The 15,714-nt window shown below is 37.9% G+C and overlaps 1 protein-coding gene across 6 annotated transcripts in view; it reads left to right on the top strand.

The window, feature by feature from the left end:
- Positions 1 to 15,024, top strand: part of ZNF507 (zinc finger protein 507) — a 40,637-nt gene extending 25,613 nt beyond the window's left edge. For all 6 annotated transcript variants that reach the window (XM_032326418.1, XM_032326416.1, XM_032326415.1 and 3 more), the window contains 2 exons: positions 10,967 to 11,101; positions 11,214 to 15,024. In XM_032326418.1, the coding sequence (XP_032182309.1) occupies positions 10,967 to 11,101; positions 11,214 to 11,580 (502 nt within the window). In that variant the 3' untranslated portion in view covers positions 11,581 to 15,024. The remainder of the gene's footprint in view (positions 1 to 10,966; positions 11,102 to 11,213) is intronic.
- The last annotated feature ends 690 nt before the right edge of the window (positions 15,025 to 15,714 follow it).

The raw sequence follows: 15,714 nt of genomic DNA, 5'->3' as shown, positions 1-15,714 counted from the left end.
AATTATTTTAATAAGTGCCAGTTAACCAACATTTTTCCACTTTTGTCATGTTTGGATCTTTCTGTGAATATGTACCATTGTTTGTGTCCCTTCAGAAAATCGCTACCAGCCTAAGGTTGATGCTCCTAGGATTAGGGCTTAGTCATTCCATCACTGCTCTTGCACATGCACTCTCTCTCTCTCTCTCTTCCACTCTTAAAGGTTTTAAGGACTTATTCATATTAAAAGATATTGAGGGGGCTTCTGGGTGGCTCAGTTGGTTAAGCGTCCAATTCTCGATTTAGGCTTAGGTCATGATTTCAGGGTCGCACGCTCTGTATCAGGCCCTGCGCAGGGTATGGAGCCTGCTTGGGATTCTCTCTGTCCTCCTCCCTTGGCCCCCAACACACACAAGCATACTCTTTCTTGGGGGGAAAAAAAAAGATTTCTGTAGTAAAAAATTTTGTTTAAATGGTTGTTGAATTTCTTTAGATTAAATCTCAGCAACAACAAGGAAAATGTGACTTCTCTTTTGATCCTTTCAAATGGTGAATGATAATTATAAATTTCCTAATACTGAGTTCTCTGTATTCTTGGAATAAGCCTCCCTTCGTCATGATATATTATTCTTTCAATGCACTGTGGGAATCTCTTTGCTAGCATTCTATTCAGAATAATCTGTGTTGATATCCGTAACTGAGATTTGGATGTAGTTGTTTTTTTTTTTTTCAATTGTACTTGCCAGGTTTCCGTATCAGTGTGATTCTAACTTTGTAGAAAGACTTTGAACAACTTTTTTAAAAACTCTGAAACTTTAAGGCCCAAGCTAATTTGAATACAAAGAAACTAGCTATTTTCTGTTGACTTTAGACATAGGACCCAGTAGTCCTTTGAAAAGAACATCGATACTTCATTTCTTTCCCTAATTTCTACTCTAAGTATCTTCTAAAAGAATGAACACTTACTGGTACAAATATTAGAGTTTACAGGCAATGTTCTCAAGTGACTTTTTGTATCAAAAGCTTGAAGTGCCTATGGGGCGCCTGGGTGGCTCAGTGGTTAAGACTCTGCCTTCAGCTCGGGTCATGATCTCAGGGTTCTGGGATCGAGTCCCGAGTCAGGCTCTCTGCTCAGTGGAGAGCCTGCTTCCTCCTCTCTCTCTCTCTCTCTCTCTCTGCCTACTTGTGATCTCTGTCAAATAAATAAATGAAATCCTCTTTAAAAAAAAAAAAAAAAAGCTTTGGGCGCCTGGGTGGCTCGGTGGGTTAAGCCACTGCCTTCTGCTCAGGTCATGATCTCAGGGTCCTGGGATCGAGTCCTGCATCGGGCTCTCTGCTCAGTAGGGAGCCTGCTTCCTCCCCTCTCTCTCTGCCTGCCTCTTTGCCTACTTGTGATCTCTCTCTGTCAAATGGATAAATAAAATCTTTAAAAAAAAAAAAAAAAAAGCTTTAAGTGCCTAAAATTCTTAATATAGGGCTGTCAGTCTTTTTAAAGACTGAGTCTTTATTTTTTAGAGCAGTTTAGGTTCATTGTAATATCGAGCAGAAGTACAAAGACTTCCCATATACTCCCTGTTCCACACATTTATAGCCTCTTTCATTATCAGTATTATCCGCCAGAGGCGTATATTCCTTACAGCTGATGAACCTGCAGTGACAAATCATTATCATCTAAAGTCCATAGTTTACTTTCGGGTTCACTCTTGGTGGACATTCTGTGTGTTTGAACAAATGTATAATGACATGTATCTACCATTACAGTAATAACAGTATCACACAGAGTAGTTTCATAGCCCTAAAAATCCCCTGTGCTCCCCCTACTCATCAACGCCCCCACAACACACACACACACACACATTCCAAACTCCTAGTGACCACTGATCTCTTAACTGATTCCATGGTTGTACAGTGTCCCTTCTTCAGCTTGGTTCTCCTTCAGTATTTGTTGGCTATTCTAGATCTTTTTCCTGTCTTTTTTTTCCCTACCTGTTTGGGTTTAGTATGCTCTTAATTTTTTCCCCTAGTTTCCTAAAGTGAAAACTTAAATGATTGTTTTAGATTTTTTTTTTTCTGATCTGTGCATTCAGTGCTGTCAATTTCCCTCCAAGCATTGCTTTTGCTGGATTCCACACATTTTGATAGTTGCTTTTTCATTATTTCAAAATACTATACCATTTTGTTCACTCTAAGTGTGTTGTTTAATATCCAAATATTTTGAGATTTTCCACTATTTTTGTTATTTTACCTTAATTCCATTGTGGTTTGACAGCATGGTTTCTCTTCTGTTAAATTTGTTCAGGGGTGTTATGGCCAAAGGTGTGGTCTGTCTGGGTGAATATTCCATGTGAGTTTGAGAATTTGTATTCTGCCGCTGTTGGGTGAAGTAGTCTATAGATGTCAGTTATACCCAGCTGATTAGTGGTGGTACTGAATTCAGTGATGTCTGCCGATCTGTGATAGGTGCTGCTTAAGTCTTCCACTATAATAGTGGGTTCATCTGTTCCTCCTTGCAGTTCTATCAGTTTTTGCCTCATATAGTTTCATCTTTTGTTTGGTACACCATATTAATGACCATCTGTCTTGGAGAATTGACCCCTTTATCATTATGTAGTACCCCTCTTTTTCCTCAAGTCATGATCACTTTCCTTTACTCTGAAGTCAGCCTTGTCTAAAATGAATAGAGGACTCTTGCTTTCTTTTAATTAGTATTAGTGTGGTGTATGTATCTCCATCCAGCTACTTTTCATCTCTGTGTGTATTTGTAGTTAAAATGGGTTTTTTATGGACAACATGTGGTTGATTCTTGTCTTTAATCCACTCCCAACTACCTCTGTCTTTTAATTGGTATTGTTAGACCACTGCTGTTCAAAATTATTATTGCTATCACTGAATTTATATTTACCGTATTTGTTACTATTTTCTGTTTGTTGCCTTTGTTCTTTGTTCCTGTTTTTTCTTTTGCTCTTTCGCTGCCATTTGTGTTTTTGATTGAAGATGTGATATGATTTCATTTTCTTTTCTTTTTTAGCTTATCAGTTACACTTCTTTTTTTACTTTTTAGTAGTGGTTTCCCTAGACATTGCAATATACATTTACAACTAATCCAGATCCACATTCAGATAACATCACACCAACTTCATGGGGAATACAAGTACCTTATAATAAAATAATCCTAATTCTGGGCACCTGGGTGACTCAGTCGTTAAGCATCTGCCTTCAGCACAGGTCATGATCCCAGGGTCCTGGGATCCACTCCCCCTGCTTGTGTTCCTTCTCTCACTGTCTCTCTCTCTCTGTCAAATAAATAAATAAAATCTTTAAAAATCATAATAATAATCTAATTCTTCTCTCCCATCCTTGTATCATTTCTGTCATTAATTTCATTTATACATAATGGGGTGTGTGTGTGTGTGTGTGTGTGTGTGTGTGTGTACACACATACATAAGCATATATAATCAGGTACATTATTGATATTATTTTGAGCAAATTGTTATTAGATCAATTAAGAATAAGAAAAATGAGGGTTTGTTAAATATTCTCTTTCTTTCCTTATGTACATCCACATTTCTGGCCTATATCATTTGCCTTCTTTCTGGAGAAATACTTGTAAATGTTAACATTTCTTGTAAGACAATTTCTTGCTGGTCTGCTGGCAGCAAAGTGCTTCAGTTTTTTTGTCTGTCTAAGATAGCCTTGATTTACTTTTGAAGAAAAATTTTGCTGGCTACAGAATTCTAGGTTGGTTGTTTTTTCCCTCAATACTTGAAGTATTTCACTCCATTCTCTTGTTTGTCTGATTTCTGAGAAGTCAGATAAAATTCTTACCTTCACTCTTTTATAGTTAAAGTATTTTTTCCCTCTGGCTTCTTCTGTGATTTTTTTTCTTTTATTTTTTATAGTTAAAAAATAATATGCCTACATGTAGTTCTTCTGCCGTTTATTCTGCTTGGTATTCTCTGAGCTTCTTAGACTTGCAGTTTGGTGTCTGACATTAATTTGGGGAAATTCTCAGTTATTATTGTTTAAAAATATTTCCTCTATTTCTTTCTTTTCTTCTCTCTATTCCTGTTACATGCATGTTACACCTTTTTTGGTTGTATATTTTTGTTTGTTTTTTCCAGTGTCTTTTCTCTTTGCTTTCCAATTTTGGAGATTTCTACTAAGATATCGTTAAGCTCAGAAATTCTTTCCTCAGTCATGTCCCGTCTACTAATAAGCCCCTTAAAGGCATTCTTCATTATTGCGACATATTTTTTATCTCCAGGTTTTTGTGCGTGTTTTTGGTTCTTTGTTAGACTTTTTATCTCTCTGCTTTCACTACCCATCTGTTATTGCACACTGTGTATTGTGCTTACTAGCACTCTCAGCATATTAATCATAGTTGTGTAAATCACCAGTTGTGTAAGTCACAAATCATTCCAATGTCCCACCATATGTCAGTCTTGTTCTGATGCTTGCTGTGTCTCTTTAAGCTTCGGTTTTTATCTCTTAGTATTAAATTTTGTCATTTTTTTCTTGATAGCCAGGCGTGATGAGCTAGGTAAACAGCAGTGCTGTAAATAGGCCTTTAGTAGTGGGTACTATGTGGGGCAAGGGGATGCATTCTATAGTCCTGTGATTGGGTGTCAGTTGTGTAGTGAGTCTGTGCCTCCGGACAGAACTTCACATGTGCTTCTCAGTCCCCATCTTTGTGGGACAAGATAGCTGGAGTGAGCTGCAGTTGGGTATTTGCCTTCCCTCAGGCCACTGGTGCTTCGGTAAACTCCAGCAGGTGAGGACCTGGTTAAAGCATTTGTCCTAGAGTTGGACCATGTTAAGGACAGAATGATATGGCATATTTTGAAGTGGTTCTTTTAACTCTCCACCTGCCAAGACATAGAAGGATTTTTCTCCAACATTCACTAAGAGCCTGATAGAACTCCAGGAGTTAAATTCAAAAAAGTATGGCGGGCCCCCTGTGATTGCATCCCTCCATGTTTTTAACTCTTATACTCGGGTCTAACAGCCAGCAAGTCATCAGTTACTGTCAAGTCTTCTTATGGGCTGGATCTGAAACCAGAAGGTCATGATTGTCAGGGGTTTTTTTTGTTTGTTTGTTTGTTTTGTTGGTTTTTTGTTGTTGTTGTTGTTTGATTGTCAGTTTTTAGAATTACATGTTTTGCATAACTTGATAGGGAATTATGGATCGAATTTCATCAGTTTCATCAGGAATGGAATTGTGGGCAGCCATAAATATTTTATCATAGAAAATTTAAGTCATATTGAGGAATATTAACAAAACAGTTAACCTGCATGATTCCAATTTTATAAACTATTTTAAGATTGGGAAGCACAGGGGCGCCTGGGTGGCTCAGTGGGTTAAAGCCTCTGCCTTCAGCTCAGGTCATGATCCCAGCGTCCTGGGATCGGGCCCCACGGCGGGCTCTCTGCTCAGTGGGGAGCCTGCTTCCTCCCTTCTCTCTCTCTCTGCCTGCCTCTCGGTCAGTCAGTTGTGTCATTTGTGATCTGTCAGTCAAATAAATAAATAAAATCTTTAAAAAAAAAAAGATTTGGAAGCACACATCAAAATAATACTGGTTACATCTAGTGGTTAAGCTATAAGTGATTTTTGTTTTCTTTGTATACTTTTGCGTATTTCTAATTTTCCACAGTGAATTTTTGAAGTCAGGAAATAAGTTATTTATAAAAGTAAAGCAATTCAGGGGCGCCTGAGTGTCTCTTTCAGTTAAGCATCCAACTCTTGATTTCAGCTAAGGTCATGATCTCAGGGTTGTTAAGATCGAGCCCCGCATCGGGCCCCATGCTCAGTGGGGAGTCTGCTTGGATTCTCCCTCTCCGTCTGCACCCTCTGCTCCACCTTGCAAGCTCACTCTCTTTCTAAAATAAGTAAGTCTAAAAAAGGGGGGGGAAATTGAACACCCAAATCTTGGTTTCTAATACCAATAAAAGGAAAAAGACAGATGGCTTAGAGAAATGACTGATCCACATAGGTAGATAAGTAAGCCTGGAGCAGATTGTAGTGCCAAAAAGTAAGGGACGTGCTCAACAGACAAAACAATGGGAGTATGTCAGCAGGACATGGGAGCCAGTTGGAGGAGCCCCCACTGATTTCAGCAGTAAAATAAGTAATGTAGTATTGAATTATATCCCAGACTATAAAATATGCAGCAATCCATACTGACATTAATGATTGAATAAATAAATGGATGAGAATAGGAAAAGCTCCTGTGCAAAATTCCCAGTGATTTTACATAGATAACTCTGCTGTCAGGAGGTAGACTATAATTCCCACTCTTTTAAGTGAGGTGTGGGCTGCACGTTGTGACTTTGATTCCTAAGTGTGCAGAGTGGAAAGGAGATAAGAAAGCCTAACTTTCCTGTGGAGAAACTTGACCTCAAGGTCAGCACCAACATTGTTCATGTTGTGACAGTATTATGTGATGAGAATAGCACTATACCCCTTGGTTTTCCTCCCCCAGCAAGCCCATTACCCTACCCTAAACATGACAAAGACATCAGACAAACCCAAATTGAGGGACATTCTACAAAATATCTGACCAGTATTCTTCAAAGTCTGAGAAACTATTAAAGTCTGGAAGATCAGAGGATATATGATGACTAAATGTCACATGGTATCCTAGATAGGAATGTAACATGGTATCCTAGATAGGATTATGGAGTAGAAAAAAGAGAAAACCAAGGAAATCTGAATACAGTATGAACTTTAGTTAATAATAATAATGTATCAACTTTGGCTTCTTATTTATGATAGATATACTTCAGCAGTAAAAGATGTTAACAATAGGAAGAACTCAACTTTTTTGTAAAACTCTAAAACTATTCTAAAGTTAGTTTGCTTAAAAAAAAAATCTATTCTTTAACTGAATAATTCACTGCTCTTATTTTTGAAAGATTTGAGTAATATTGGAGATGCTCCAGTGGGATAAGTTTGCAATTTCTGACATTTCTTTTTGGCCCATTTTTCTCGAAGTATAAAGTTCTCATTGGATAAGACTGACTTTTCATTCAGAGGATGCTTTGACGTGCAGCATTCTGCCGTTCATCTGGGTACAGAGTTTTCCAGTGAGGTTTCAGGGCAAGAGTCTTAATCCATACAAGGAGACAAGTAATCTGAAGAGTCAGAAGTTTATGTATATTTCCCCCTTTTCTAGTACAATTATAAAGGTGTGTATATTATAAATTACTATGGCAGTGTTTGACATCCATTGAGGCATTGTGCTTGGTGAAAGTTCTGATGGGAATGAGTGGGCATCTCTTGGCCTTGGCTGTTTCACTCCCACTTGCTCAGTGTAGACCTGGGTGCCAGGCCACAGTGGTGCAGGTCAGTCTCTCCTTTCAAGGGACCAGTCCAGGGACTGTACCAGAGCACACTTAACCCCACAGTGTAGCAAGTATAGTCAGACATGGATGCTGAGCTTAATGGCATGGAGATGGGATTGATCACCAGCTGCCAGCCCTTTTCTAGATATTAGTGAAACAGATTTATTGGAATGTGTCAGAAAAGTACTGCACTCATGGGGTGCCTGGGTGGCTCAGTCAGTTAAGTGTCCAACTCTTCTTTTCAGCTCAGGTCTTGATCTTAGGGCTGTGAGTTCAAGCCCCTCGTTGGGCTCTGGTGTGGAGGCCACTTAAAAAGAGAAAAGTAGGGACGCCTGGGTGGCTCAGTTGGTTAAGCAGCTGCCTTCGGCTCAGGTCATGATCCCAGCGTCCTGGGATCGAGTCCCACATCGGGCTCCTTGCCCCGCAGGGAGCCTGCTTCTCCCTCTGACTCTGCCTTCCACTCTGTCTGCCTGTGCTCGCTCTCGCTCTCTCTCTGACAAATAAATAAATAAAATCTTTTTAAAAAAAAAAAAAAAGAGAGAGAAAAGTACTGCATCCCAGATATATAGAGATATGTATGTGTGTGTATATATATATATATATGTATATATATATATATATGTGTATATATATATATGTGTAGGCAAAATAAAATGATTTAAGGCTAGTTTTCTGTGTGTGGCCAATCATAAAATTATTATGCAAGCTATAAAGTCTTAAAGAGATTGGGATAACAGTTTTAAAATATTTTAAATACTAAAACCTTTCAAACATCTTTACCACATTTTGAAGAAGTAAAACAGGGACAGCTAAAACTTCTCCCCTTCCTTCCCATTGTCCTGATACTAATATGTATCATTTCCTAACATTTTTTCAAGACTGCGTGTGTGTGTGTGTGTGTGTACACTTATATGTATATATTAATATATACTGGTTTTGGTATTTTCACAATTTATTTAAATTATATACTAAACAAATCTTTTTGTTACTTTTTCTTTTCATTGATCATTATTGACATTGGTTCATAGTGATAAGTATACATCTAGTTCTTTCATTTTAGGCAGAGTATAATGTTCCTTTATATGAAAATAAACCATTTGGGGTATATGAAAATAAACCATTTGGGGGCACCTGGGTGGCTCAGTCATTAAGCGTCTGCCTTCAACTCAGGTCATGATCCTGGGGTCCTGGGATCGAGCCCCACATCGGGCTCCTTTCTCGGGGATCCTGCTTCTTTCTCAGTCTGCCACTCCCCCTGCTTGTGTTCCTCTCTTGCTGTGTCTCTCTTTGCCACATAAATAAGTAAAATCTTTAAAAAGAAAGGAAGGAAGAAGATAAACCATTTTATTTCCATTTTCTTGTGGGAAAACAGTGGCTGTGAGTTGCATCCTTTTTTTTTTTTTTTTTTTTTTAAACTGGTCATGGCTACAGTGGTGATGATTCTTGCATATGTGCCCTGGTGAAAACAAGAATATCTTTATTCTTGTTATACTACATCTATACTACATGGTCACAGATATGTGCCCCTCTTCATTCTTCAAAGAATTACTCTCCAGAGTGCTTGTTCTTACAGACATTTCCATTTCTTCACATCTCTACAAAAATGGCATTATCAGACTTACTCACCTGTCAGGCTTGTGGGCATGATGCATTTTTCTGCTTATTAATGAAAATTGGACATCTTTTTTATGTTTGAATTTATGGAAGTTCTTCCAGGAATTGCACGTTTATTGCCTTTAAATGGCCTCGTGTTTCCTGAGGTAGAAGGCCCTTCACTGGCCTTGGACCTGATGCCTCAGGACGTGTAATAAAAGCTAATACTGCTGCTTCTGTCATAAAGTTGAAGGCAGGTTAGAGGGAGAGTTCAGACCTTGCCTGCTTAATTGTATTTACTTGTGCCCTTTTGTTTTCTTTGTGTTTCATTATTAGTGAGCATGTCTCTTATTGTTGTGAAGAGTTCAGCTAAGTTAGCTGATTTGTTAGGCTTCTGCTGAAGTATTCAACAAAAATTTCTTTTACAAACTATATTTGCAGGGCACCTGGCTGGGTCCTTCCATAGAACATGCGACTCTTGGTCTCAGGGTTGGGCGTTCAGGCCCCACGTTCGGTATAGAGATTAATTAAAAATAAAATCTTGAAAAATAAAAATGAAATAAAAAATAAATATAATTTTACCATCCACTCCAGCAGTTGTGTTCATAGGTATTTACCCAAAAGATGAAAATTCATATCCATCGAAAAAGCTGCCCATGTATGTTTACAGCAACTTTATTCATGATCACCGAAATACAGAAGCAGCCCAGATATCCTTTAGAAGGTGAATGGATAAACAAATTATGGTGCATCTGGCCAGTGGACTATTATTTGGTGATAAGAACTCTCAGGCATGAAAACACGTGAAGGAACTTTAACTACATATGGCTTCATGAACGAAACCAGTCCTTAGGCCCACATTCTGTATGATTCCAACTGTGTCATTCTAGAAAAGGCAAAACTATGGAGACAGCAAAAGACTCAGTGACAGGGATTAAGAGGGTGGGAGGGCTGAATACATAGAGCACAGGGGATGTTTCAGGCAGGGAAATTATCCTTTAGGATTTGTCATGGTGGATACGTGACATTATGCATTGTCACAGAACTGTGACAGAACTGTGTAACACCAACAGTGAACAGTCAGCTGTTAATAATGGTGTATCCATTTTGGTTCACTATTTCTAACTGGTACTTCACACTGATGCAAGATGTTACTAAGAGGGGGAACTGGATGCAGGGGAAAAGGGATAAACCTAAAAGTGCTAAAAGAATTTATTCCCAAAAAGTCTATTTTTTTTTTACTTTTTTTAAATACTTCACTCTGTTCAGATTTTACCAAGTATAACCGGTTATGTGAAACAAATGTTATTTTGAATAGAAATTTTTTTTAAATTACTAATTAACAGTTTTATTTATGAACTCTAAATTGTTGATGCTTTTAAGGACTACTTCCATTTTCTGTGGATCTGTAAATAAGCAGAGTTCATGTTAAAGTTATTTAATTCCTTTTCACAGTCTTTCTTTTTTTTTTTTTGAAAGATTTTATTTATTGGAGAGAGAGCATGAGCGGGGGGAAGGGGTTGAGGGAGAGGGACAAACAGACTCCCCACTGAGCAAGGAGCCTGATGCTGGGCTCGATCCTAGGACTTTGGGATCATGACCTGTGCCAAAGGCAGACGTTTGGCCAACTGAGCCATCCAGGTGCCCCCTTTTTACTTTCTTAAAAAATAGAGTGGTATAGAGTATTGATTTTATGTATTTTTCTTTCTTTGTGTACTTATTTAAGTAATTTAGAGCAAAGATGTTGTATTTTACTATATGAGAAATCTTTCCAAATAACTGTAATAGCCAAAGTAATCTGGGATGTTTGTCATGATGCTAATAAATTTTTTATAGCAGAAAACACTTAATTTTATTGATTCTCGGATATCTCTTCTAGGATACTTTAGCCTCCGAAATCAATACGTCTCTTACAATCAGTAATGTCTTAGGTTTAGGGAGATAGGATGTCTCATAAGGCTTCCAGAGAAGGAATTTCATAACTGTTACAGAATCACTATAATTCTTCGAGTGATGTCACGGGATCGTTCTGTCTCTCACATGTGTCTGTCAGATGCTCTCTGTGTGGGTACGTGTGCAGCCATCCTCCGTCTTTGAAGTCTCACATGTGGAAGCATGCAAGTGACCAAAATTACAACTACGAACAAGTGAACAAGGCCATCAATGACGCCATTTCACAGAGCGGCAGGTACCTGATCCTACCCCTTTCCCTGTTGTATGTAAGCTAAAGTGAGAGTTAAACCTGCTAGTCTTACAGTATAACCAGCTCAGCGTTTGGTGTATTGTGTTTTGTTTTTAAGAGTTCTGGGGAGATCCCCTACAAAGACGCTCTTAAACAGCAGCGAGGAAAGAGCCGATCCTGTCACTGGAAGTTCGGAAAATTTGATATCATCCTCAGAGCTGATTTCCCAGGCTCCTGGCGAAGTCGTCGCTTCCAACGACAATGAGAAACTGAGCCCTACAAGTAATACCTCATATAGTTTAGAAAAAAACTCCAGTCTGGCGCCTCCTGGCATGGAGTATTGTGTCTTACTCTTCTGTTGTTGTATCTGTGGCTTCGAATCTACCAGCAAAGAAAATCTCTTGGATCATATGAAAGAGCATGAAGGTGAGATTGTAAACATCATCCTAAATAAGGACCACGGCACCACTTTAAACACAAATTAGATTGAATAATGTCTTGAAGAGGAACACGGTAGAAGAGAAATCCTTTAAACCACGGTTTCCCCTTTGCGCTGTCAAGTAACTGAAGTAACTTACTAGACACAGAAGAAGTAGTTGGTGTGGTATTTGGGTTTTGGTTTTTGGTTTTTTTGAGGAGACGCATGTGACTTCAGAACCAAATTTGCAGTGTAATAAAAAAAAATTCCAAGTGGATACACGCTAATGATATTTAAATATTCTGAGTGAGGGGAAGTGGTTTGAGCATGAAGCAAAGACATAACCCTGTGTTAACCCTGTTACCTCTTCTGAGTATTGAGTGTATTTATTATTCAAAGCTTATCATAGTGTAGAAATGCAAGCAAAAGAATTAAGAAAGAGCTTTTCTGGAACTATGCTAAAACTTGTTGTAGAAGTGTCACAATCTTAAGCAGAGTTTAGTTTTTCTTCTTCCTTCTGAACTTGGACGTGCCAGCTCTAGAGGGACAGGCCTCTTGGGGGCGGTGGGAGGCTGCTCTCTTGAGGGGTTTTCACTGTCACCAACAGAGTCAACAAGGAAAAGATCACCAGAGGGCTTTGAAATGATCTACCTAAATCTTCCCCCAAATTGATAGGAATTAATCCTATGCTCAATCTAAGATACAGTACTTCTCTTTTTTTTTTTTTTTAAAGAAACATTACTTCTTAAAGAAACCTCTGAATCCAAATCCAGAGTATAAGTAGGCATTTAAGACGTAACTTACTGTCTTAAATTTACAGGGAATTTCTTGTGAGCAAAGGAGAAAATAGGTGAGTTCCCACCAGCCTCAAACCAAATGAGAAGGTTCATGAAAATGGGGACTCCTTTAGTGCAGCACATTCCCAAAGGCTCTTTTCAAAGTGCCTGACAGAACACCGCAGTTTTCTCCATAGCTACACGGGCTCTGTAGTCCTCTTTCCCAAACCAGACCAAGTGTGGTATCACAAAGGTCTATTCAGGCAACAAAGTATGAAAAGCTGCATTTGATCATCAGACCTTGGAAGTACTTAGAACTCTTAAATAAAAATCATTTGGGGGAAGAGTGGTGAAATTCAGAATCCTCTTAAAATGAGGAGATCTGACTCTTCCGGAAGCTTATTAATCTAGTTGTACTTAGCACAAGAGGTATAATCAGATGTGGCTACACTCTAGTAAAAATTCAGGTTGTTTATAAAACTTTTAATAACAAACATTTGGCAAGTCCACAGGGTTTCTCCCAGCTCGGATATTCCATTCTGTCAGTGGGCAGTAGGACATGTGGAAGACCAACGACCAGTGCTTTTGCTCTAAAACTCACCGCAGGTACATGTAAGCTTCTCGTCAGTTACACCGTTTTAGTATAGTGTGTTCGAAGTGAAGAGAACAGGGGTGTTTTGTTTTCGCTTTGGTAGTGCTGATCATTTATTTTTGTGTTGTTTTGTCAAAGTAAATTCTGCGCACAAGTCAAAAGGCGGGTGCACCACGCAGTGCACCATCTTCATGGTGCTCTTCCTGAACTTGATTTCTAACACCTTCTAGTGCTGAGGCTGTGACTGTGATAACCTTAGAACACACTGAAAACAATTTCTTGAGTGGAGTACTCTGTAGACACCTTTAGGAAAGAATTCCCAAACTCCAGGTATGGGTTGAATGAATGAATGTTTTTAAAGTCATATCAGGAACTACTCAAGTGGGGCCAGGCCATCTTGAAACATTGTTTAAATGTTTTTATAATCTCATGTTGATGATATTTAAACAGAATTGATCCTAACTTTGCAGCTGTTTGATTTAGGTAGCTTTAACTTATTTATGAGAGTTACTCCATTTCTGATAGGTGGTTTTTAAAAAGATAAAATGAACTTATATATATACTAAATTATATTACCCAAATTCACTGCATGTGGATTTATATTTTCTCATGTTTTCAGAATTAAAATACAATTATATTTCATTTCAAATTTAAGTATTTTAAGTCGTTCCAATTTTACCACCTACTCTGAAAATTAACCACCTTAGTAGCCAGATTTTGTTTTATAACGTTTCCTTGGTTTTAATTTCATGTAATCATTTGGAAAATATTAATAACCCCCCAAAATCCCAAAAACATCAATAGTGACTTTCTAAATTACCTTCAGTTCCCTAAACCACTTCCATTGCTTGTTACTTAAATTTTCCATTTGGAATCATGGATTTGAAATTTACCTAACTCATGGAGGAAAAAATTAATCCAGAAGTTCAAGATCTTTCACATTCATCCGATTCTAGCCTAGAATATCCACACGCTTTCCCCGGGATGATAGGAGGACCCATATGCCATGGGTGTTCTGTATCTTCCTGTTAGCATTTTGTGGCAAGCCTTAAGTGAACAGTGTCTCTACTACAAACAATTGAACATTTCTAAAAGTAATAATGAAGGCTAAGTATGCAATTTTAATTGTAGAAGAGATAGCTATTTCAGTAATCAGCAGGAATTCTCCTTATAGGAATAACATTTTACTTGTAGTAGATCTTTTGCCATAATAAAGCTCATAGTATTTGTTTTCCACTTTGGAGTTCTAAGATTTGATAGTAAAAATAGTTTTTAAAAGAAACATACTAGATATGAGGCAAAGGTGGAAAGGGGACAAGATGATGCATTCTGATGATTACAAGTAATACTTTCCAGGGGGCCAGCATTTTCTCTCCTCCTCTAATAACCCAGAAGGTGGTGGGCGGCCCCACTGTTCTCCCAGTGCCCTGCCTGTAGACTTTAGTTCTGTGTCCGGTGCAGTGTATGGGCACTGATGGAAGCCTTTGTTCTAGATCTTTCATCCTATTTGAGGTAGTTATTGGTGGCTTCTTTATTTTCTGTCGTTTCTCACAAAGCAGATGGTGGGCACCCATGTTTACATTGTATCTTCCCACAATGTACTTGGCTTGACAAAGACAAGCAGGCTTCTCTATTGAGACTTATTATATTTTTAGTTTTCATAGACACTTATTTAATCTTTTTTTATTGTACAGCAAGGTGCTCTAAGTAATATTCTATAAAATATATTTAATAGAAATTTGAGTTTGATATTCATGGACATGAATACATGTATTTTTTTAAGAAATGAGTATTGTGTAACACTATGGCATTGCTTCTATAGCCAAAGTCTAAAAATTTCTGGAACACTGACATGTAAAGACTACAGTTAATTCCGACACTGTATCTTATTAAAATAGGATGATTTGCATTTTGTAAAATTATCCTGCACATCGAGCTGCATGCCTTAAAGCCTAAAACTCTAGGACTGTGTTCATGGTAGAACAGTTCATCTGTTCCACAAACAGTGAAGCAAGGTCTATAGTGCTTCTTTAACTACCTTTGGAAATACTGTACAATGTTAGAATAATTTATTTTGCTTTACAGGAGTTTGTCATGTATTGACTTTAATATTGTATTTTGGTAATAAATTTTTTGTTAAAAACACTTGCCTCTACGTTTTCTTACCAAAAGGTTCTATCCATTTTCATCCTAGAAATGTTGATTTGATCACTTGGAAAGTTAGGTTTAAATACTGAAGAACTTCTCAAGGCTTGAGCTTACAATTATGGTTTAAGATTACCCTTTGGGAACTTGGTAAATTATCAATGAGCATTAAACCCTGTTATACAAAAATAATTGGAAAAGCACTTAGATCATTTTAATCATTTTAAAAATTCAGTCTACTTTTGAAGCTCTCTTTCTTTCCTGCTACACGGTTTTCCATTTTTATCTTCCCAATCATTTTTAGACACCTTCAATTCTGATAGTGACAGTGCTGAAGACCAGCTATGTTAATAACAATCAGCATTTTTTTACTGAAGGCCAAAATCTACAGTGGTATATTTACACCTTGATGATTTTGTGGTCTATATCAAAGCTGTTTTTTTTTTTTTAACTAGATTTGTTTGTTGCATTGACACGTGACGCTAACATCATCCGACTCTGTCATTGCTCTCATTTACCCATTTGTGCCCCAACATCCTAGGCCAGCTCAGCTTAAAGTGTCTGAGGCCACATGCTTCTTCTCAGTAGCTATAATCTTGTTCTTTATCCCTTGCAGCAATGTAATTCCATCCCCTATTTTGTAAGAAGCAAATGCCAGTACTTTGTCATCAAACCACACTGGTTGTGA

This window comes from Mustela erminea, chromosome 19 (genome assembly GCF_009829155.1).
Source record: "Mustela erminea isolate mMusErm1 chromosome 19, mMusErm1.Pri, whole genome shotgun sequence".
In the NCBI taxonomy this organism is placed as follows: domain Eukaryota; kingdom Metazoa; phylum Chordata; class Mammalia; order Carnivora; family Mustelidae; genus Mustela; species Mustela erminea.
This window is presented reverse-complemented; position numbering and strand designations above follow the sequence as displayed.